This window comes from Alligator mississippiensis, chromosome 1 (genome assembly GCF_030867095.1).
Source record: "Alligator mississippiensis isolate rAllMis1 chromosome 1, rAllMis1, whole genome shotgun sequence".
NCBI lineage: Eukaryota > Metazoa > Chordata > Crocodylia > Alligatoridae > Alligator > Alligator mississippiensis.
The window spans coordinates 126,410,408-126,432,978 of record NC_081824.1 but is presented as its reverse complement, the minus strand read 5'-3'; the positions used below and the strand labels follow the sequence as shown (position 1 = coordinate 126,432,978).

At 43.4% G+C, this 22,571-nt stretch overlaps 1 protein-coding gene across 6 annotated transcripts in view; it reads right to left on the bottom strand.

Annotated features, from left to right (window-relative positions):
- The window catches only part of ADGB (androglobin), a 299,037-nt gene that overhangs the window by 260,420 nt on the left and 16,046 nt on the right, over nucleotides 1-22,571 (bottom strand). For 5 of the 6 annotated variants that reach the window (XM_019488363.2, XM_019488361.2, XM_019488358.2 and 2 more), the window contains exons 2-3: nucleotides 13,081-13,240; nucleotides 6,944-7,036 (exon numbers count right to left, since the gene is read on the bottom strand). In XM_019488363.2, the coding sequence (XP_019343908.1) occupies nucleotides 6,944-7,036; nucleotides 13,081-13,240 (253 nt within the window). Of the gene's footprint in view, nucleotides 1-6,943; nucleotides 7,037-13,080; nucleotides 13,241-20,009; nucleotides 20,060-22,571 lie in introns of all 6 variants that reach the window. The other variant, XM_019488360.2, reaches the window with a different exon arrangement.

Here is a 22,571-nt window from a genome sequence, read left to right as displayed (position 1 = left end):
TTTATAACACGTAACAGAAGATATGTGTTAATGCAACTGCTCTTGGGAGATTAGCATATGTCTACACTGAATATTAGTAGACACTTTTAAAATAGATAACAGTTGTTCGTTTCTATTTGAGCCTTAAATCTTTACTCATTTTTTAGCTAAGCAAACTTTTCAAGTTTCCTAAGAATTATTTATTTAACACGCTTTTCTTCTCTTCAAGCTAAATCTATTTCATCAGTTGTTTCATCTCCATATATTGACAACTTATTGACAATTTATGCAAACTAGTATTCTTATCATCTGGTCAGCTTTACTTAGAAATTCACATTCTCTCTCATTAGACATGTCTACTTTTTCCCAGCTTGTTTTACTTGTCTCTTCTCCAAACAATTTAATTGCATGCCAGCTTATGTTTTGACAGGAATTCAAGCGAAAACATAAGTACACATTTTTTTAAGAAAGTCACTCAAGTCTGATCTCAATTATTGATGCTTCCAAGTGAAAGTATACAAAATCCAAGCTAAGAATCAACTTGTATCAATTTCAGAGTCCATCAAGGTACTGACAGAGAATTTACCATCTTGCTATTATGTATATTACCTGTGTACACAGAATTGTTTGTTTTCCTATTATAAATCAGAGCTGTCCAACTTCTGATCTACCACAGGCCAAGATTTCTATTCATATCTTTCTCATGGGCTGGATCTTTTTTTTATTTTGAGTGGATAAAAATCAAATAATTAGTTTTATATATCTATCTATATAGATATAGACAGGTAGATATATAATTAACTTTATATTATATATAGTTTAAGTATAATACATATTAATTTAAAATTATAAGTACTTAAATTAAGTAATTCATTTTATATACATGATTGTGTGTGTTTTAGTATAGAGAAGAGGCATAATTAAAACATCTACATATTTAAATGAAACAACTACAAGTATTAAAATGTAGTAATTTAACAACTTTTTAATGTAAGAAGTGTAGATAATCCATTTACTGCATAAAAGAATCAATATCAACTGACTTCAATTAAGTTAGTGATGAGGTGATGTTGCTAAAATGACTATCCAGGAAATATGCCAGAGGCAAGAATTCTAGTGAGTGGTATCTTCTATTGGACTATGCAATTGGTCCAATAAAAGATATCACTCACAAGAATTCTTCCCTCCTCAGTTAAGGCCAGCTGAAGCAAGTGAGTGAGCGCCTTATCTGTAAATCAATAATTATACCAGAATTTTATAAACTTCTTTGTAGGAAAAGCACTTTCACATAGGTATGTGCTGCCAAACATTAAAACATTCTTTAAACTGAGGTCCCTTATATCTGGGAAGAGATTCTCTGCTACAAGTTTAAAGAAGTACCATCCTGTTTCTTGTGTTCTAGCAAAATGGGTTGGCTTGTAAATCACACAGCTCAAAGTATATGGTGGAAGACTGATTTTAAATTGCAACTCTGAGCAAGCTGTTGAAGAGCATCAGTTTGTTCTTCAGTAACTCAATTTGGTAAAAAAAAATTGTTAAATTCCTCCATCATGACTGCCACATTGGATGAAAATTCCCAAACCACTTTTAAATTGTTCTGTTTCTTTCTTCAATTCTTTGCAAGATGGAAAAAATCTGTAAGATCATCCTTGTAAAAGGTAGCCTTGAATAGTATAAGCTTGCTATGAAAACCACTCAAGCATCCAAAGAGGTCTGCTATTATCAGATTCTTACCCTGCATTTTTAAATGAACTGAATTTAAGTGAATGGCAATACCATCTCAGACAGAAATTCTAGAGACAGAAGTCTCTTCAAGTTCTGCAGTGTCGGCTTTCACTCAGGAGCAGATGGTGGGGGCGGGGAAGGTAGGTACAGTGCTGCAGTTGCACACCCTTTGATTTCTGGTCTACCCAAAGTTTAGAACAAACTGTCTGGCAGTGGCAGCAGCATTTCTATTCAGGTAGTGGTGAGGGAGTCACTTGAGTTCATGGCTCATTATAATCTGCCCGATTCCTTCTAAACTCTTCATTTCACAAGTGCTAACAATGCTTTCTCTTTTTTAATGGTCTTAGCGTTCCACTAATTAAGCTATTATTTCTTTCTGTTATCTGCTAGCTGCTCCTGTTAATGTAGTTCCTATTTCATAGCCTTGCAGACTGTTTTTAACACTAGCTAAAAACATTAACTCAGGTGTGGAAACAACGCAATGAAGCATTGGATGCACTGTCAAGGTGCTCAAGAAGCCTTGATTTTGTTATATGAATCTGAACGATGTATATTTAATCCCAATGAGTACAGGACTTAAGAAATAATATCTTTTGAGTATTTTTTCTTATTATGTTTTTAATATATAACATAGCATATTACATATAGCAAATAATATACATTCCAATTAAGTTATATTTATTTTTGCTGTACTCTTAAACTGAATATATAACTGTAGGCCTCTAGCATAGAAGCCTCTTGTTTCTTTTTACCTGGAGAAGTATGTGTTGTGTTACATGTGCTGATGCACCACACCATCTGCACCCTCCCATTTCAGAATACTAGATCCATTCATACTTTTATTTATTCTCTTTTGGAAAACTGAAATATCTTTTCGGAGAGCAAAGAACCTTGTGAGAACCTTACCAGCACTTAGCCAGCAAATTTCTGAATGAAGACATAAATCACTGTACACAGATTGCATTTCTTCCAAGAATTATTGGAATTTCCTGCATGACGAAAATTTAACCTCCACCACCACTGAGACCGGTAACCTTCAGAACCACTTTTTACATCTTCAACTTGTTTCACACATTTTCCACACAAAGATTCTTGGTGAATTATGCAATGAATTATGGGGCACATAACACCAGACTTTTTTGGACTAATGCAGAGGGAATGGAGGGTGAAGGAAGGAGAAACAGAAGGTATTCCCTTCCTCCAATAGGGTGTTCCCCACCACACTTGTACACTGTGGAAAAGCAGCGCCCTAGCCAAGGCAATGAGCATTGTGGAGGTAGGAACAGAGATAATGTGCAGCCCAGCACCACCACAGAGAAGCAGTCCCCAGTCCGCAAGCATGGTGACTGCCAGAACTTGGACCCAGGACAAGTGAAGCTACCCCACAATCTGGACAGAAGCAGCCCCACCTCATGGGCTAATCACTGATATTGCTCAGCAAACACCTGGCATCAAGGTGCATCTCATTTGCAATCCACAATTTAAAAGCTCTCAGGCTATATGTGGCCCTCAGGCCCTCAGTTATACAGCCCTGTTATAAGTCAATCAAGCAATAAGAGGTATGAGGATTGTAGCCATGAAACCAAACAAAACTGTACCTCTTATTTTTCATCAACTGCTTGAGTCTTTCCTTACTACTCTATACACACACATTCGTTTGCCAGTGCCTAATTTGTTAATGACTACATCCTTTTGTTTCCCACCACTAGTTTTTATGATCAATTTTAGAATAATGTATAATGCTTCCGATAACTGTAGTGACTAATTAAGCCAAGATCCAAATTTAATTACATTGTTAAAAAATAGCTTTGTTCCTTGGGTTCTGAAAATGGATGTTAGACTCTAATATGTGGTTTCTGATACTCTTATCTATTTCTGCCTGCCATATTGTTTTGCGTCAATCTTTCACATATCTCTCTCTAGTCAATCTATGTATTTTGGCAGCATTTCTTGTGTAATCACTAGGTCTTGTCAATTTATTTTTCCCCAATTAAAATTAAACTTCACACAGCTTAGTACATATTAAATATAAAATGAAACTGACAAGCTGACAAAAGGAAAACTGAAAAAACTGAAAAAGCTGAAAAGCTAGAGGAGTGGGCAAAGCTTTACAAACTTAAGCATTTTGACTGAAGCAAAAGGGGAAAAGGACAGTTTTGAACATAATCAGAAGCAACAGATTTTCTGAGCTGAAGAGCACTCCAGCCTGCAACAAACATGTTATTAATTTCTCGTTTGGTTTCTATTTAGAAGCAGCTGAAGATTAATTAAAAGGAGCTATGCACAATTAAAAAAATGTTATGATCACCTGCCAGCCAAGTACTGTCAAAGATATGGACATGTGTAGGCAGATCAGAGAAGTAGAACACTTGAAGTGGGAGCGGAAGGAGAGCATTAAATCTTAGGTACACAGCAATGTAAGGTCTGTACACCAGATCTTTACTTCTTTGTTCTGCTCAAGAGAAGCCATAGTCTGAATAGCCCCATGAAAGTATTAGGATCAGACCTTCTGACTTATACTGTATTTCACCAAAAACTTGCAGTTCTCAAACAGGAGAGGGGAAAAAAGAGGTACATGAACTTTGATTTCTCCAGAAAATCAAGATGACATATCTTTGTCCTAAGAATATGCTAGGCTGACAGGTTGCATTTCTTTCTCAGATGTACCTTTCCATTTTTTATGGCCATATGCATGTGCTCTGACATGGGTTCACAGGTAGCAGTTAAATAAAAAAGGCACTGCTCTGCTGGTATCTGACATTATGTGACCCTTGGTACCTTGGGGAATGTGTAATACAGTAATGGCTTGCCAGACAATAGGAAGCTGCATTTATTGCCTGAAGGAGGTACTACATACCAAATTTGAGGTATCAATCTCCAGGATTTCTGTAGCTGACGTGCAAAATAGAATGCATTTGTGTGGACACAGTTTCTAGTTCCTTCATTTTTAGTTTCTTGTTCAAATAATTGAGGAAAGATAGCAAGATGGTTACATAATTAGGAAATGAATCTCTTCTAAAGGAGCTTGTACAGCTGATGGGGGTTTAGTCCTCCGGGTTTTATTCCATGCCCCCTAAATTGAAACAGTGGGTTTTTAATTGAAACCCAGCATTTCAATTTTTCTGTCACATTACTGCGAGGGGCCTGATCCTTTTTTTTTTTTTTTGGTCAGAGCCAGAGCCTGCCTGCAGCCGAGGAAGGACATGGCCACAGCCGTAGCCCCTGAGCTATGTGGGGGGGCTGTGTTCCTTTGCTCCACAGCAGCGCCACCCCTGGGGCCGCCCAGGCACGGTGCTAGTGGGCCAAGTGCTGCCCCAGGTCAGAGGCAGCACCTGGCCCAATCCAACTGTTCCCCAAGCCCACCCACTGGAAGCCCACTGGGCACTGCTCCCCAAGCCGACTCAGGGAACAGTTGAATCTGACCAGGCAGCACCCGGCCTGACATCAGTCTGCCCAGCCAGCCCCACAGGGCACCACTACCACAGAGGGAAGGACCAGGGCCCCCTGCAGACCAGGGGCTGCTTGGCCTGCTGGCAGCTCACCCCCTAGTTGCAGGAGAGGCTGGCAGGCTCTACCAAAAATAATTTAAAAAAAAAAGGATCAGGCCCCTCACTGGTTCTGCCTTCAGCAAGCTCCTGTGCCCAGGAGGACACCTTAGAAGAGATTCATTTCCTAATTATGGAACCATCTTGCTATCTTTCCTCAATTATTTGAAAAAGAAACTAAAAATGAAGGAACTAGAAACTGTGTCCACACAAATGCACTCTTTTTTGCATGTCAGCTACAGAAATCCTGGAGATTGATACCTTAAATTTGGTACGTAGTACCTCCTTCAGACAATAAATGTAGCTTCTCATTGCCTGGCAAGCCATTACTGTATTACACATTCCCCAAGGCACCGAGGGTCACATAATGTCAGATACCAGCAGAGCAGTGCCTTTTTTATTTAACTGCTACCTGTGAACCCATGTCAGAGCACATTCATATGGTCATAAAAAACTGAAAGGTATATCTGAGAAAGAAATGCAACCTGTCAGCCAGGGACAAGCTGGCTTGCCCCTGGGGAAGCTCAGGAAGGTGGCAGGAGGGCAGCTGGGTTTGCTGGCGGCCAGAGAAGCTGGTGGGAATGGTGCACAGGGTGGTGGAAGCCTGGGCAGGCTTGAGGAACCATAGGATCAGGCACCTCTGAGCTGGGGCAGCACCCAACCAGCTAGCAGCCTGCCCAGGCCTGCATCACCTCGTGCACCATCCCCACCATCAGCAAACTTGGCTGCCCTACTGCCGCCTTCCTGCACTGCCCCAGGGGCAAACCAGACTGTTCTCAGTTGGCCCCAGTCATCCTGCTGGCCACAGGAGCCTGCTGAAGACAGAAGCAGCGAGGTGCCAAATCCTTTTTTTCTGTGGAGCCTGCCCATCTCTTCACAGCTGGGGGGGGGCAAGCTGACTGCTTCATTATTGCAATTTGCAAAGTTGCAAATTAAACTACATTGGGATGTAGTTTAGTTTGCAACATTGCAAATTGCAATAATTCAGCTGTGAGCTTGCCCCCCGGCCATTTGCAAACTCATTTAAAATCCCCAAAACTCTTGCATGTGGACAGCGTGATGCCATTAAGCCGCACAGTGATATTTTTGTCACTTTTACATGGTAATGGCATCACGTGTACAAGCACCCTAAATGTAGTCGCTACCTCATCCACCAAAGACAACCCAAGCATTTGCAATACAATACCCAAATAATGGTGAGTTTAGATTCTATCAGTCTGACAACCACTGTAGCTTCTACCAGTGCTGCAATAAATCCCTCCCATGTCCATCCAGTTTTCTTGTCCAGGTCAAAACAATCAACTTTCTCTCCTTCCACTCCCACTTTAAGTGTTGTACTTCTCTGATCTGCCTACACATGTCCATATCTTTGACAATACTTGGCTGGCAGGTAATCATAACATTTTTTAAATTGTATTAAAAACAAACAAACAAGATAATGCAGTTGTTTTCACTGGGACAACTCAGAGATTGAGGCATCATTAAACTGAGTAAAATGACACAATTATGTCCCATAATTTCTGTAAGACATTATAGAAGGCAAGTAAAACACAAACTTCCAGGTTTCTCCATAAAAAATATTCAGGAAAACAAGCTATCAGAAAGGCTATCAGTTCATTTTCACCCAAAGTCTACATTTCTATATTTACTGCTCGTACCTACTCCTGTGTATTGCTTAAATAGATGTTTCTTACCTTATTAAATAAAAATTCATGTGGGCGTTTCCATGAATTCACTTTTAAGGATGGTGGCAATTCAATCTTCCCTTCAGGGTCCTCAAAGACATGCTACATAAAACATACATGTACAAGACTTGAAGAATGTATATTTGCTAACCTACTGAATCTTCCACACCCACCCACCCACCCACCCACAAATACTCATTACTTTTGTTACCGTCTCCCTTTTATTTATAAACTACAACTTCAGTGTACTAATCTGCGACTTGAACAGTAACAATTGTATCTGAGAAAAATGGAAAGGTGTTTATGGATGTAAAGATTTTAAGAAATAGTTACTGTTTTGAAAGTCTAAAGGAAGCCTCATAGGTTGGGTTGAAGGACTTACTATTAGAGAGACTAAAGTTACCTGTTTGCTCAAGTCAACAGAGTTCCAAATACTGACCTGAATTATGCTCTCAGGAGTGGAAACATATCTGTATGTAGGTATCAGATATTGGTACAGTATCAGATAGTTGTACAGTTGGTATTGGATATTAGGTTAATCTAATATTAACAGATATTATCTGATATGAGATATTAACAGATTTTTTTTTCATTTAGGATAACTACAAGAAACAGGTCCCTGGCAGATGTGCAATTAAAGGTGAGATGGGTTCTCATGCACGATCCACACAATCACACTTCCCATCATGCCACATATGCATGGCAGGAGATGTGACTATAGGATCAACCATCAGATCCCATCATGCCATAGTGCTGGTGCAGGGGGAACCTTGGAGCCTGATCCTGGGCTCCCCCTGCACTGGCAAATAGCAAGCTCCTGGGGCTGGGAGCCCTGATCAGCAACCATGGCTAGGAGCCATCAGCTGATCAGAGCTACCTGCCATGGGGGCTCAGTGGAATCCTTGACTCTAACTGCACTCTGTAGGCTGGAAGCCCTGATACGCTGCTGATCTCAGCTGAGGAGGGCATATTGGAGTCAAGGGCTCCAATGTGTCCCTGTGGCTGGGAACAGCAGCTGATCATGAAAGCCCCCAAGGCTGTGACCCACAATCAACTGATCAGCACTCTTAGCCTCAGGAATACATGGAAGTAAAGTCTGGAGGCTAGGGCTCCAATTAGCCTAGCCACAAGTTCAGTTAATGGTGTGATAGGAACCAACCACAAAAGTTATTACACATATTTTGTGTAATAACTTTGTGTGTTAACCAGTGTAATAACAAGGAGTAAGCCACATTTTGTGTAATAACTTTGTAGCTTATTGCTTATTTTATCACACTATTCATTGCATTAACGTGTGGCCAGATAATTACTTAAGATGTCATTAACTGTATCATGTAACATGTGCTAGGGGCCTTAGGCATGTGGTTTTGCCAATAACCAAAAGCTGAATCAAGGTCCCTCAAGAATATGAATGCTCCAAGCTAATGGGCTTTGACTGGCTATGAGTTTTGCTGGGAAAGAGAGGAGGATGGGAGACAGGCATGGGAAAAGTGAGAAACAAGGCACAGCAATCTGAAAAATATGTGGTACATTGCCTTGAGAGAAACCTAAAGAAAAAGGGCTGTTGAGTCAAGAGCTGTGAAGAGAGAAACTGTCTCCAACTAGATTCCCCTGGTCTTCAGAAAAGCAGGATTTTGTACATTCTCATACCAGAATCTACCACCTAAATGGGCTAACCTGCAAGAACTTGAATTTTTGCCAGCTGCTCAAAGACAGTAACTACATAAAGCTCTTTAAAATGTATGATCACACATGGTGTGACGAACACTTTTAGCATCCCTCTCCCACATCAAACATGTAAAAGCTGCACACAGCTTGATGCAAGAGGCTTACGTGACCTGCGAAATGCCTTGAAAGTTGCTGAAGACAACAGATTTTCATTTCTAATTATTTTTACTTATTATTTGTATTACAATGTACTGTGCAACCCTTTGAAGCATGACCCCAAAAAGATGAAGGGTCAGAGAAGAAAGAAACAAAAACAAAGAGAACTGAGATACCTTGCTTTGGCAGGCTAGTGGCACTACTGGGAATAGGGTGCAGGACTTCTAAGTCCCACTTTAATACATATCTATTTGATGTTTTGCTTAAATTTAAACTTAGCTGGAGGAAACAGATACTTAGTTATTTATATATAAATATGCATACACAACCTGTAGCAACTATATGGGTTTGTAAGGAAAGGCTGGAATAACTACAGTTATTTAGTCTGGAGAAGAGATGACTGAGGCAGGATCTGATAAGTCTTTATATACCTAAAGGGCATTAGAAAGAGGATGGAGAAGGGCTTTTCTGTGTCCACAGAAGACAGAACTAGGAGCAATGACCTGAAATTGCAGCAAAGGAAATTTAAGTTGGAGATTAGGAGGAACTTTCTGAGTGTGAGGATGGGCAAGCATTGGGAGAAGCTACCTAGTAGTTGTGAAATCTACATCCGTGGAAATTTCCAAGAGCAGGTTGGACAGACACTTGACCGGAATGGTTGAGTTGAGTTGATCAACCCTTGAGCAAGGGGCTGGACTAGATGACCTTGTGAGGTTTCTTCCAGCCCTACTTTCCTATGATCCTACATATGTATCACAAATATATAAAAATACAGCCCATAGGTATAAATCAGATTATGGATAAGATTCTAACATGAATTGCCATTCCACAATAATATATGTCAAAGGCATAAACATCACCAAGTAATGCTGGAAGGCTTACTAAACAGCCTTTTTTCTTTTTAATGTATTTTTCCTCCTTAGTTTACTGACCGATCACAAACGTACCTGTTACTATGGCCCCCTCTACACGTTACACTTTAGATGTGATTAACTAGTAAATCATGCCTTCATAGATTTCATAGATTTCATAGACATTAGGGCTGGAAGGGACCTCGGAAGATCATCGAGTCCAGCCCCCCGCCCAAAGGGCAGGACGTCAGCTGGGGTCATAGGATCCCAGCAAGATAAGCATCCAGTTTCATCTTGAAGGTGTTCAATGAAGGCGCTTGAACAACCTCCGGCGGCAGGCTGTTCCAGACCTTGGGGGCTCGGACAGTAAAGAAATTCTTCCTTATGTCCAGCCTGAAACGATCTTGTAGTAGTTTGTGACCATTCGTCCTCGTCATCCCTTGGGGCACTCTGGTGAACAAACGTTCCCCCAGATACTGGTGATCACCCCTGATAAACTTGTAGGTGGCCATCAGATCACCCCTGAGCCTGCGCTCTTCCAGGCTAAAGAGCCCCAGGGCTCTCAGCCTGTCATCGTAGGGTCTGCTTCCCTGACCCCTGATCATGCGCGTGGCTCTTCTCTGGACTCTCTCAAGCTTCTCCACATCCTTTTTGAATTGTGGAGCCCAAAACTGGACGCAGTACTCCAGCTGCGGCCTCACTAAGGCCGAGTACAGGGGGAGAATGACGTCCCGGGATTTGCTTGAGAAGCATCTATGGATGCAAGCCAGCGTTTTGGTCACTTTACTAGCCGCAGCATCGCATTGCAGGCTCATGTTCATCTTGTGGTCAATGATGACCCCCAAGTCTCTTTCTTCCATAGTGCTAACCAACATAGCACTGCCGAGCCTATAAGGATGCTGCGGGTTTTTCTTCCCAAGGTGGAGAACCTTGCATTTATCGGCATTGAACACCATCAGATTTTCATCCGCCCACTTGCTGAGCCTGTCCAGGTCAGCCTGGATCACCCGCCTGTCTTCTGGCGTGGATGCTTTGCCCCAAAGTTTGGTGTCATCGGCGAACTTGGCCAGTCCGCTTCTGACTCCAGTGTCCACATCGTTAATGAAGATGTTGAACAGTATGGGTCCAAGGACAGAGCCCTTGGGGACCCCACTGGTCACAGGACACCACGATGAGTGACTTCCATCAATTACTACCCTCTGGGTCCGACCCCGGAGCCAATTTTCCAGCCAGTGGATCATGGGGGACCCAAGGCGACAATTGGCCAGTTTCTCCAAGAGACGATCATGGGACACCAGATCGAAAGCTTTTTTGAAGTCAAGATATATGACATCAATCTCATCTCCCTTGTCCAGGTGATAGGTCACCTGGTCGTAGAAGGAAATGAGATTGGTCAAGCAAGACCTACCCGCAACAAACCCGTGCTGGCTATCCCTTAAGATGTTGGCGTCGGCCAGTCCATTAAGGATGGCCTCCTTAATAAACTTTTCTAAGATCTTCCCCGGGATAGAAGTCAGGCTGATGGGCCTATAGTTAGCCAGATCCACTTTCCCCCCTTTCTTGAAGATAGGCACCACGTTGGCCTTCTTCCAGTCTTCGGGCACTACACCAGAGCGCCAAGAGTTTTCAAAGATCCGCGCTAGAGGCTGGGCTATGATGCTCGCCAGGTCCTTGAGTACCCTGGGGTGAAGATTGTCAGGGCCGGCTGACTTGAAGGTATCCAGCTTCTCAAGATGTTCCTTCACAAAGTCAGCATTAATGGAGGGCAGGGGATCACCCTCACCCGGACTTCCCGGCCCTGTAGCAGGCACAGGCGTCCCATGCCTTAGGCTGACACAACTGCATGTTCAACCAATGAATGGTGTGATGAAACAAGCAATAAGTTGCAAAGTTATTCCACAAAAAATGTGAAATAACTTTGTACCTTGTTCTAATCATGCCATTAATTGAACATGTGACCAAGTGCTCCCAGGTGGCTGGGAGCCCCATCAACTGGGAGCTCCCAGCCACATGGTGCACCACCCACTATCAGCACTGCAGCTGACAAGGCTCACAGTTCTGGCAGCATTCCCATTGTGGACTTTGCAGCAGGGGCAGCATTGTCAGCTGAGGTGCTTGCAGCAGGGAGTTCTCCCTGGTGTCTCCACTGCAAGCTTTGCAATGTGCAGGACTTGCTGCGGTGGCAGTAGAAAGTCAGCTGTGGGGCTCGCAGTGCGGGCAACACAAGGAACGCCGCCCCTGCTGTGAGTCCCATCAGCTGCAGGGCTTGCAGATGCAGGAGTTGATATAGAGGGAGCCTGGAATCCCACGCTCTCCCTGCACCTGCGATAAAGCCAAATGGGATCTAATGCACCATCCCACAATCAGGTCCCCTTCCATGCATGTGTACATGGCAGAAGGCACAATTTTGTATGGACTGTGCATCCGATCCCATTGCGCCTTTATCTGCATGTGTAGAGGAGCCCTATGTAACAGTAAAAAGGAATGTGACTTCATTTTTGCTTCGCAGAAGGCACACCAATCTTGATATCAGCAGACAGAAAAACTCAGAAACGATTTCATTACAGATGCTGAGTTCTTGAAAATTAGCTCATGTCTCCTCAAGACAACTCTTACACTCTCCTGGCATCTATACACATGCTCTGGGGGAGGGGGGGGGCTTTAATTAGGAGAGCCGCTCTAATTAAAGCGCCTGGAGCATCTCATATATCAGTGTTTCCAAGTTTCAAAATGGTGGCAGAGGTGCTTTATTTAAAGCTTGTTCAATGAGCTTTAGATAAAGCACCCCTCGCCACCATTTTGAAGCGTGGGGACACTAATACACAAGACATGGAGGCTGGCTGCAGTGCGGTAATTACCATGCTCCAGCAGACTCGATTATTTGAGTCTGCTCTGACAGCGCTGTAATTACAGCACATAGGAGCAGCCTCCATACTCGTGTATAAGCACCCTATGGCTGCAGAGGCCAGTTCAGATAAAGGAAAATGTATTTGCTACATGGAAGTCTATGTGGCAAGACTTGGGCCCCAAACTGGCCCCATAACTATAATGTATTTTTAACCATTGTTTGAAAAGGGAATCCCGTTTCTAAACTTGTAGTCTACAATAACAGCTACGCTGGGTAAGGATTGCACTTGTATCTTTTTCTAACAAACTGTTTGATCCCACAACTGGTTCCATGTTAATTCTCTTCTGAACTATTTTCTACTTTGATGGATTTTTGAGAACTGTTGCACAAACAATTTGATAATTAATATGGCAAATTAAAAAAATGAATAAAATTAGGCAAAATATGTTAAGACTAGAATTACCTTAGTGAGAAGCCACTTAAAAGTTAGACAATGATTTTGAAGATACATTAAAGAAAATAATGTTTGTCCGAAACATTATACTGAAGTTAGGCCAAAGTGTTACTCTATTAAGCATATGTTAAAATAAATAAATAAACCTGAAATAACACATGCAACTTACTAAAACAGGGCTTTTTCCAGATTTATCTTTCTCTTTTCCGGTTTTTCCTGTATCCCACTTTTCTGCATTGATATCTGCTTCATTCCATTCTGGCCAAATGGGAAACTTCCCTTTCTTTGATTCAGCAGCAGTACCCATAGTGCTTGAAACAGAGCTTCCCCTGGAAAGCAATCAACATCACAATTAAAAATTAAGAATACACTGAAGAAGAAAAAAAAACATACTTCTGAGAATCTTCAAGCACCAAACTTTCATAATGTACTATTTGGGAACAGTATAGTGAACAGTTGAGGAGAACAGAAGGATTCCATTACAGTTGCTGAGTTCTTGCGAATTAGCTCTCAATGGCTGGAGGACATTGCAATGCCAGAGTCACTGCCACTGCCTCTGCTTGCATCTGTGAGGCAGGACCACTCACCATAGACGCTTCCACCCAGGTCCAAATTTGGCGCTATGGAGACTGTGGCTTGCAGGTTCCTTCCAGTGACGGCCAGGTTGGGGAGTGCCTGCAGCGTAAGCAGTTCCTCCTGGTGATATGTCTCAGGGAACAGGCAAGAGAACTACGGAAAGAGCTGGCAAGGCTCCGAAGCATCTTCTGCCATGAGGCATTCATGGAGTCAATGCTGGAGACCTCCAGGACTGTGGAGGAAGAAATGCCAGACACAGCACTAGAGAAGAGAAAGGACGTGGATACCCAAGATGGTGGAAGCTGAAGGCTTGTGGCTTCTGGCAGAAAGTCAAGATCTTCACCTCCACCTGTAGTAATTCGTCTGGAGAACAGCTATGCAGCCCTACCAGCAGAGAGGGAGGAGCATGTTCCATTGATGGAGGAAGGCAGGCCAGGACTCGAAGTGGGAAGGATTGAGATGACTGCCACCCAGAAGCAGTGATGGGTGGCAGTGGTTGGAGACTCCCTTCTGCAGGGATGGAGGGAGCCATCTGTTGACCTAACCTGTTGTCTTGGGAGGTCTACTGATAGCCTGGAGGCAAGATCTGAGATGTCAGAGAGGGACTATCGAGACTCATCTGGCCCTCTGACTACTACCCCATGATGCTCATCCATGTGGGTACCAATGATACTTCCAATGATACCCTGAGCATATCAAAAGTGACTACAGGGATCTGGGTGCAAAAGTGAGGAGGTCTGGGGCTCAGGTTGTGTTTTCATCAATTCTTCCGGTCAAGAGAAAGGAGCAGGTGCATCCTGCAGATCAACACATGGCTGTGCAGGTGGTGTCCCCAGGAGGGCTTTGGCTTCTTCAACCATGGTATGTTCTTCCAAGAAGGATTGCTGGGAAGAAATGGGATCCACCCAAACAAAAGAGGGAAGGGCATCTTTGAAGACAGGCTCACTAACCTAGTGAGGACTTTAAACTAGTTTTGTAGGGGGATGGAGACCAAAGCCCTGAGGTAAGTGGGAAAGCGGGAGACGGAGGAAGAGCAAGCAGGAGGGGACAAAAAGGGAGGTGCTCTCATATTTCCTGAGAAATCAGGGCAATCAACTAGTTACCTCAGATGCCTGTACACAAATGCACCGAGCCTGGGAAACAAGCTGGAAGAATTGGAAGTCCTTGCACAATCACAAAGCTATGACGTGACTGGAATAACAGAGACTTGGTGGGATAGTTCACATGACTGGAGCACTGTCATGGATGGGTATAGACTGTTCAGGAAAGACAGGCAGTGGAGAAGAGGAGGAGGAGTTGCACTTAATGTAAAAGAACCATATGATTGCTCAAAACTCCAACATGAAACTGGAGATCAGCCTGTTGAGAGTCTCTGGGTTAGGGTCAGAGGGGAAAGCAACAAGGGTGATGTTGTGATAGGGGTCTGCAATAGACCACCAGACCAGGAGGAATGTGGTAGATGAGGCTTTCTTCAAACAGCTGACAGAAGTTTCCTGATCACAGGCCCTGGTTCTCCTGTGGAACTTCAATCACCCTGACATCTGCTGGAAGGGCAATACAGCAGTGCTCAGGCAATCCAGGAAGTTTTTGGAGAGCGTTGGGGACAACCTCCTGGTGCAGGTGCTGAAGCAGCCAACTAGGGCCCATGCTCTTCTTGACCTGCTGCTGACAAACAGGGATGAATTGGTGGGAAATGTAGTAGTGGATGGCAACTTGGACAGCAGTGACTATGAGATGATTGAGTTCAGGATCCTGAGGAAAGGAAGGATGGAGAGCAGCAGAGTAAGGACCCTGGACATCAGAAAAGCAGACTTCAACTCATTCAGGGAACTCATGGGCAGGACCCCTGGGAAGCCAGACTGAGGGGGAGAGGAGTCCAGGAGAGCTGGCTGTACTTCAAAGAAGCCTTACTAAGAGTGCAGGAGCAAACCATCCCAACATGCAGGAAGACTAGCAAATATGGCAGAAAACCAGCTTTGGCTTAGCAGGGATCTCTTTGGTAAACTAAATAAAAAAAAGGAAGCTTAAAGGAAGTGGAAAGTTGGACAAATAACTAGGGAAGAATATAAGAGCATTAGCTTTGGCATGCAAAGATGAAGTCAGGAAGGCCAAAGCACAACTGGAGTTGCAGCTAGCAAGGGATGTGAAGGAAGGGTTTCTACAAGTATGTTGGTAACAAGAGGAGGATCAGGGAAAGTGTGGGTCCCTTACTAAATGGGGGAGGCAACCTTGTGACAGAGGATGCAGAAAAGGCTTAAGTGCTCCATGCGTTTTTCTACATCCGTCTTCACGGGCAAGGTCAGCTTTTAAACTACTGCAACAGGAAGCACAGTTTGGGGAGGAAGTGAGCATCCCTCAGTGGTGAAAGACCAGGTTAGGGACTACTGAGAAAAAGTGGATGTGTACAAGTACATGGTGCCAGATAACATGAATCTGGGGATGCTGAGGGAATTGGCTGATGTGATTTCAGAGCCACTGGCCATCATCTTTGAAAACTCATGGTGATCAGGAGAGGTCCTGGACGATTGGAAAAGGGCAAACATAGTGCTCATATTTAAGAAAGGGAAGAAGGAGGATCCAGAGAACTACAGACCAGTCAGCCTCACCTCAATCCCTGGAAAAAATCATGGAGCAGATGCTCAAGGAATCCATTTATAAGCACTTGAAGGAGAAAAAGGTGATTAGGAACAGTCAGCATGGATTCACCGTGGACAAGTTATGCAGGCAACCAACTTGATTGCCTTCTATGATGAGCTGACTGGCTCTGTGGATGCGGGGAGACCAATGGATGTGGTGTGCCTAATTTTAGCAAGGCTTTTGGTATGGTCTCCCACAACATTCTCACAGGCAAGCTAAGGAAGCATGGGCTGGATGAATGGACTGTAAGGTGGAAAGAAAACTGGCTGCAGCATAGGGCTCAGAGAGCACTAACCAATGGCTCGATGTCTAGTTGACAGCTGGTGTCAAGTGGAGTGCTCCAGGGGTCAGTCCTGGGACCAGTTTGTTCAATGTCTTCATCAACAACCTGGAAGATGGCATAGACTGCACCCTCAGCAAGTTTTCAGATGACAACAAGCTGGGAAGTGTAATAGATAGGCTGGATGGTAGGCCTAGGATTCAGTGTGACCTAAACAAATTGGAGGATTGGGCCAAAAGGAATCTCATGAGGTTCAACAAGGACAAGTGCAAAGTCCTGCACTTAGGACAGAACAATCCCATGCACCAGTACAGGCTGGGGGCTGACTGGCTGGGTAGCAGCTCTGCAGAAAAAGACCTAGGGGTTACAGTGGGCAATAAGCTGAATATGAGCCAGCAGTATGCCCTTGTTGCCAAGAAAGCTAGTGGCATACTAGGCTGCATTGGTAGGTGTCTTGCCAGTGGGTCAAGGGTAGTGATTATTCCTCTCTAGTCAGCATTGGTGAGGCCACATCTGGAGTACTGTGTTCAGTTTTGGACATCCCACCATGGAAAGGATGTGGACAAATTGGAGAGTCCAGCAGAGGGCAACAAACATAGTGAGGGGAGCTGGGGGACATGACTTATGAGGAAAGACCGAGGGAACTGGGCTTATTTAATCTAAAGAAGAGGAGACTGACTGAGAGGGGACTTAATAGCAGCCTTCAACTACCTGAAGTGGAGTTAAAGAGAAGATGGAGCTAGACTGTTTTCAGTGGTGGCAAATGACAGAACAAGGAGCAACGGTCTCACGTTGCAGCAAGGGAAGTTTAGGTTAAATATTAGAAAGAATTTTTTCTCACTAGGAGGGTAGTAAAACACTGGAACAGGTTACCCGGAGAGGTGGTGGAAGCTCCATCGCTGGGCTAAACAAAGCTTTGGCTAATATGATCTAGTCGGGGATGCTCCTACTTTGTTCAGGGGTTGGACTAGATAACTGTTAGCAGTAAGTCCTGGCCTGGTCACACATGTGTAGGATGACTAGAGGTTACAAGCCTCTGGAATCTGTGAACTTCTGACCTTGGTGATGCTGCAACCTGCTTCCCAGCTGCAAGCATGCAGGGTCTGTCAGGATTATACAACTATCATGGCAGGAAAAATATGATAATGAACTGCTGGGTTGCAGGAGTTTGTGAGAGGACTAGTCATGTCTGCATCTCTGAAAGGGAGTATGCAGTGTTTGTTTTGAGGCAAAGGGCACCTGTGTGAGCGAGGGGCCGAACTCCCAGGATATCACTGAGCTGTGGAGAGATTCCCGCCATACACAAACGCACCTGCCTGATCTACTTGCCATCCTCCATGAGGGTAAAGTATCGCCTGCCTTTGTATCCGAGGTGCTTGGTACCCATTTGGGGAAGGGCAGAGACAGCCTCAGTGACCGTGGCTAAGGCTGAAGTAGCGCTCGCAGTCTCCACATTAGGCACTTGGTGCTCTTGACTGCCCTCTTGTGGTACCTCAGCGGGGGTTGGGCTGTTTTTTGTAAATTCTGATATCATCAAAGCCTACGTCTGTCTGTCCGTCCATACCGCTTCATTCACACTCTGATTGGCTGCAAACAGCCAATCCAAGTGCGAAGAGGCGTTCTGACAGAAGGCAGCCCGCTGCCATGATGGGGGGGACAGAGCGGAGCGGGGCGGGGCGAGGGGGGGGGAGCAGGCCCAGACCCCAAGCAGCAGGAAGGAATGGGGAGCAGGCCCAGACAGGCAATTGGCTAGTATTGTATAAAGGCAGCCCTCGCTTAGCACTCTTAATTGGTTCTCAAAAAAACGAGCGTTAAGCGAAACCAATTTTTTGATGAACCAAGGTGGCAACACAAACAGGCGCTAAATTGCACAAGGAGGCTGTGTGCTGCCGATGCGCTGGGGCGCTAGTGTACGCTCCCTGCTGCCAGCTGTACGATGCCTGTGAGCGTTATAAGGAAACTCACTGAGCATTTAGTGGAATCGGGTATCTATGTAAAATGAGCATTCTGGTGAAATAGTGCTGAGCGAAACAGCGTGAAGCGAGGGTTGCCTGTATGCTGTTCTACCTTGTGATTCTTATTTCTTCTTATTGTTAGTGCTGTTATGTTAGCGACTGGATTTGTTATATATATTTTAATTGCACTTATATCCAATTGTCTTGGAGTTACTGGTTTATTGCCATCTGGGCGGGACCAGGCCATAGGTCTATACCTAGGGAACAGTCCCTTTTAAGCCCACCAAAACTTTAATTGACAGCGTAAAGGGGAGAACAACCCTCTGGGTTTATTCAAGCAGAGACCCTGATGCTTTCCTGTCAACAATGACCTCCCAAGGTCTCTTCCAACCCTAACTTTCTATAATTACTTCATGGGTCTTGCATATGACCGTCCTATTTATAAGTCTTAATTTGTTTTTTTCTCACTTGAAAGATATTGCTGACTCGCATTTCATTTGTGATTTGTTATGGCTCCCACACCCTTTCCCACAATCCTACTGCCAAGCCAGACCTTTTCCATTGCATATTCACGTCACTGATTTATATATTAGATATCCGTAAATACAAACCTGCACGCATACACATATATATAGGTGACACATGGGGGAGGCGGGGGGGAAAAGGGCTCATGCCCCTCCCCGAGAGTGCTGGTGCCCCTCCTGACAGCGAGTGCTCCAGCTGGTAGGGGGGCACAGTGTGCCCCCCCATGAAATTAGCTCTGCCAGTGACACACCAAAAAGGTTGGCCCTCACGGATCTGAACTTTTCTAATGGTACTTTATAGGAACTCATTGCCAAAAACTAACTGTTGGTATTACAGATAATCTCTGAGATTACTGAAACCGAACGATAAGAGGCCAACAACCTTTTTGCATTAAGATCCCTCTTGAAGATTTCTTCCATGATTTCTAGAAAAAGAGCCATGGTTGAATTAGTTCATAAAAAGTGAGTCTTTATCAAATAACTGAACCACCTTATAACAGAACCTTCATGTGCCTGTATCTGAACTCTTTAACCATATGCTTTTAACACTGTGTGCCATTTTTCACAGTGCTCCATATCCCTAGTGCTTGCTACTCTAACTTACTGCAATGCATTTAAATGGAATGGAAAGAATTTTGGGGTAGAGACCAAAAGGTTAAAATCACAGAGCTAGACATGCAATTCCTACTATAGGTACCACTGAGAGGCATTGCTGTACTGATGGCAGGTCCTGGCAAGAATAGGACCAAGCATCCCCTGCTCATCTCTGCTCACTGGGTCCACTAACACACACCAAACTCAAAAATACATCAGTGAGGTGGCTTAGGTTTTTACCTCTGAACGCAATCCTGAAGCTTTGGGCTTTAGTGAGTCTGTGAGAGTATTGATGGGGGTGAGCCCAGAACAACTGCACTAGGGAATTTCCAATTTAGTATCAATGGGCGCAGGTAAGCAGGGCATGTTTGAGCCCATTATTGCCAGGATCTACTGTTGCAGCACTGTAAACAGGGCAGCTGAGTTTTGGAGGATCACGGGTAACTTTCTGCTTGTGGTAAAACCACCTATGTCCTCATGCTGCCAAGCTACTCAGCACCCTAGCTCAAAATAAGCACTCTAAGCTTCTTACCTTGGGATCGAATCCTGCAGACATTCTCAGAACACACATGTCAGACAGGCCTGGCCGAAAAGAAGCAGAGAATGGGACTTTAAGGGCTAAGAAGTAATCAATTATGTGATATTATTAGGACAATCAGCTGGAAGACAAAATACCTACTATGACCGATTTAAAATCAAAGTGTGAGACCAGATGTCCCATATCCTTAAAGAATGTTTTGCCCATAGGGCTATCTACTATTCTTGGCAAGTCTCTCTCCTGTTGAAACTTTTCCATGTTATACAAATAATATAATAATATGCACTGGAGAATATTCTTTAACTTGACTCTCCTATATCTCAGGTAAGTTCCTAAACCACAGGGATGGAGAAGCAACTTCATTTTCTCTCAATCTCTTTGGCCAAACAAAGGTGTCAATATTTTTTAAAAAATGGAACAGAATCAACAAGAGAATCATCCCAAGATGCACAACAGCCTGACAGCTAGTATATGTTCCTGGAATGTGGGAAACCTATGTTTAAATACCTGGCTACCTTAGAAGGACAGGACTTCAGTACTACCCCTCTCCTCAGCACTTCCTATTTGCTAGATTAGGCAACTCTACATGCAGCTTCCTCACTTCTCACTTAATTATCCAATGAATCAATCAAACATGGAATTCAGGTACCTTATTCAGGGATGACAATCCCACTGGGCAGCACCAGGATACCTAATGGACAAACACTAAGGTACCACAATACTATTGCGGATTTAGACCTGTGTGCTTTTATTTGTTGTGTCAAGCATCTATTATACTCTGCCTACACTATGAGAGAAAAAAAAAACTGCTTTTCCTCAGTTGTCACTTCCTGGATAGCTCCCTAAAAATCCTAAAGACTACCTTAGCCCCATGAGATGAATGGAAAATAATAAACCTCACCTCAAAACCCTTTGAAGATGAAAAAAATCTAGGTACAATTAATTCATATTCTACCCCATAGTTCTCCTGCTGAATGTAACTTTTTCTGTTCTTCATAAATCATAATAATATAGGGATGGTCTAATTAAATATCTAATTTGTTTTAATTAGAATTAGCTAGGAAATACTAATTTGAATATATAAATTCCTAATTAATTAAAATATAATCTACTCAATTCATACATTAAATTAATTGATTGCCTTCGTGCTATTTTAGTACGTTATTTTGATCATATTCATTTGCGTGGTCCATTCTCCCTGATATATAAAACTTTGATCATGTTAATTGGAAATAATGCAACATAAAAAGCGGAAAGAGTTTTGCAAGGAGCAGCTTCTACAAAATGACACATGGCTCTATCATTACCACTGTAATCCAACCCTTTGTTTACAAACTGCTGGCCCTTCTCAGGTTCAGATCTTCCCCTGATGTACAACAGCACAGACTTAGTTCCAGTCTTTTACCAAATAATAGATCTTACCTGATCAAATTCTCCACAAGCTTCTTTCTTGCTAGTTTTCATTCCTACTTCTATTTTGATACACTCTGCTGCTATCTATAGTTCAGCCCTTCATATCCTGCTTTTCTGGCTTCATATCCTGCTTTTCTGTTGCCTCACCATCCACAGTTCATACCTGCAACTTCTCCTCTCTTCCACTGCTATTATGCATCTTCACATCCCCACTCAAGAACTTGTGAACTGTTGCTGAATCCATCAATCCTCCTTGAACTACACCTCATTCCAGTGATTCTCAACCAGGGTGTCCTGAGAGCCTTTCGAGGGTGCAATAGGGTGCTATGCAATATTGGCACTATTAGGCATGCAAACATGATTCACAAGTTAAACCCAGATATTTGAAATAATAATTCATAAGGTTAAAAACAATCTGACCAGATGTGGTCCTTCTGAGTACTTTGTAACAGAATTGCTCTATTATTTTTCTAGTCAAAAAATGAGTGAAAGCTAAAAGCTAGCACTTTCCAAGGGGTGCCTCGAGTCTAAAAAGTTTGAGAACCACTGCATTACTCAATTCTTGTCTCTTTTTGCGCCCAGTAGCAAGTATATGGTATTTCTAAAAAAAATTTGTTCCTGGACAAATTCTTATGCTTTTTTTCAGCTTACCCCCAGGTTTTTGTTAGTATTTCTTGCCATTGTCTTGTAACAGGCCTCAGTTCCCCAAAGTCACTTGAGGTATTTTTACATACGTACGCACCACAGTATGTACCTATGTACATATACATTTTTACATATGTATGCAACTGTAACACATGCAGTTGTATAAGTGGTGAAATGCATGCCAGCGCACAAAAAATGGCGATGGTCCACTTTTGAAATAATACACATAGGTGTTTTCGTTCAAAAGCATACTGCCACCATTTTCTCTGCACTAATGCGCATTTCACCACTTATACAACAGCAAGCAGCACAGCACAGTGCGCATCAGCTCGCGCACAGAGCAGACTCGATTAATCAAGTCTGCACCAGAGATCCAGCATGCTGGAGCATCGCAACACAAAAAATGCTGCATAAAAGTGTATAAATGCTCTGGGAGAGCTCTAGTGGCCCACAGAGACCTGTTTAGAAATTAGGCACTCCATTCATCATATCCCTCAT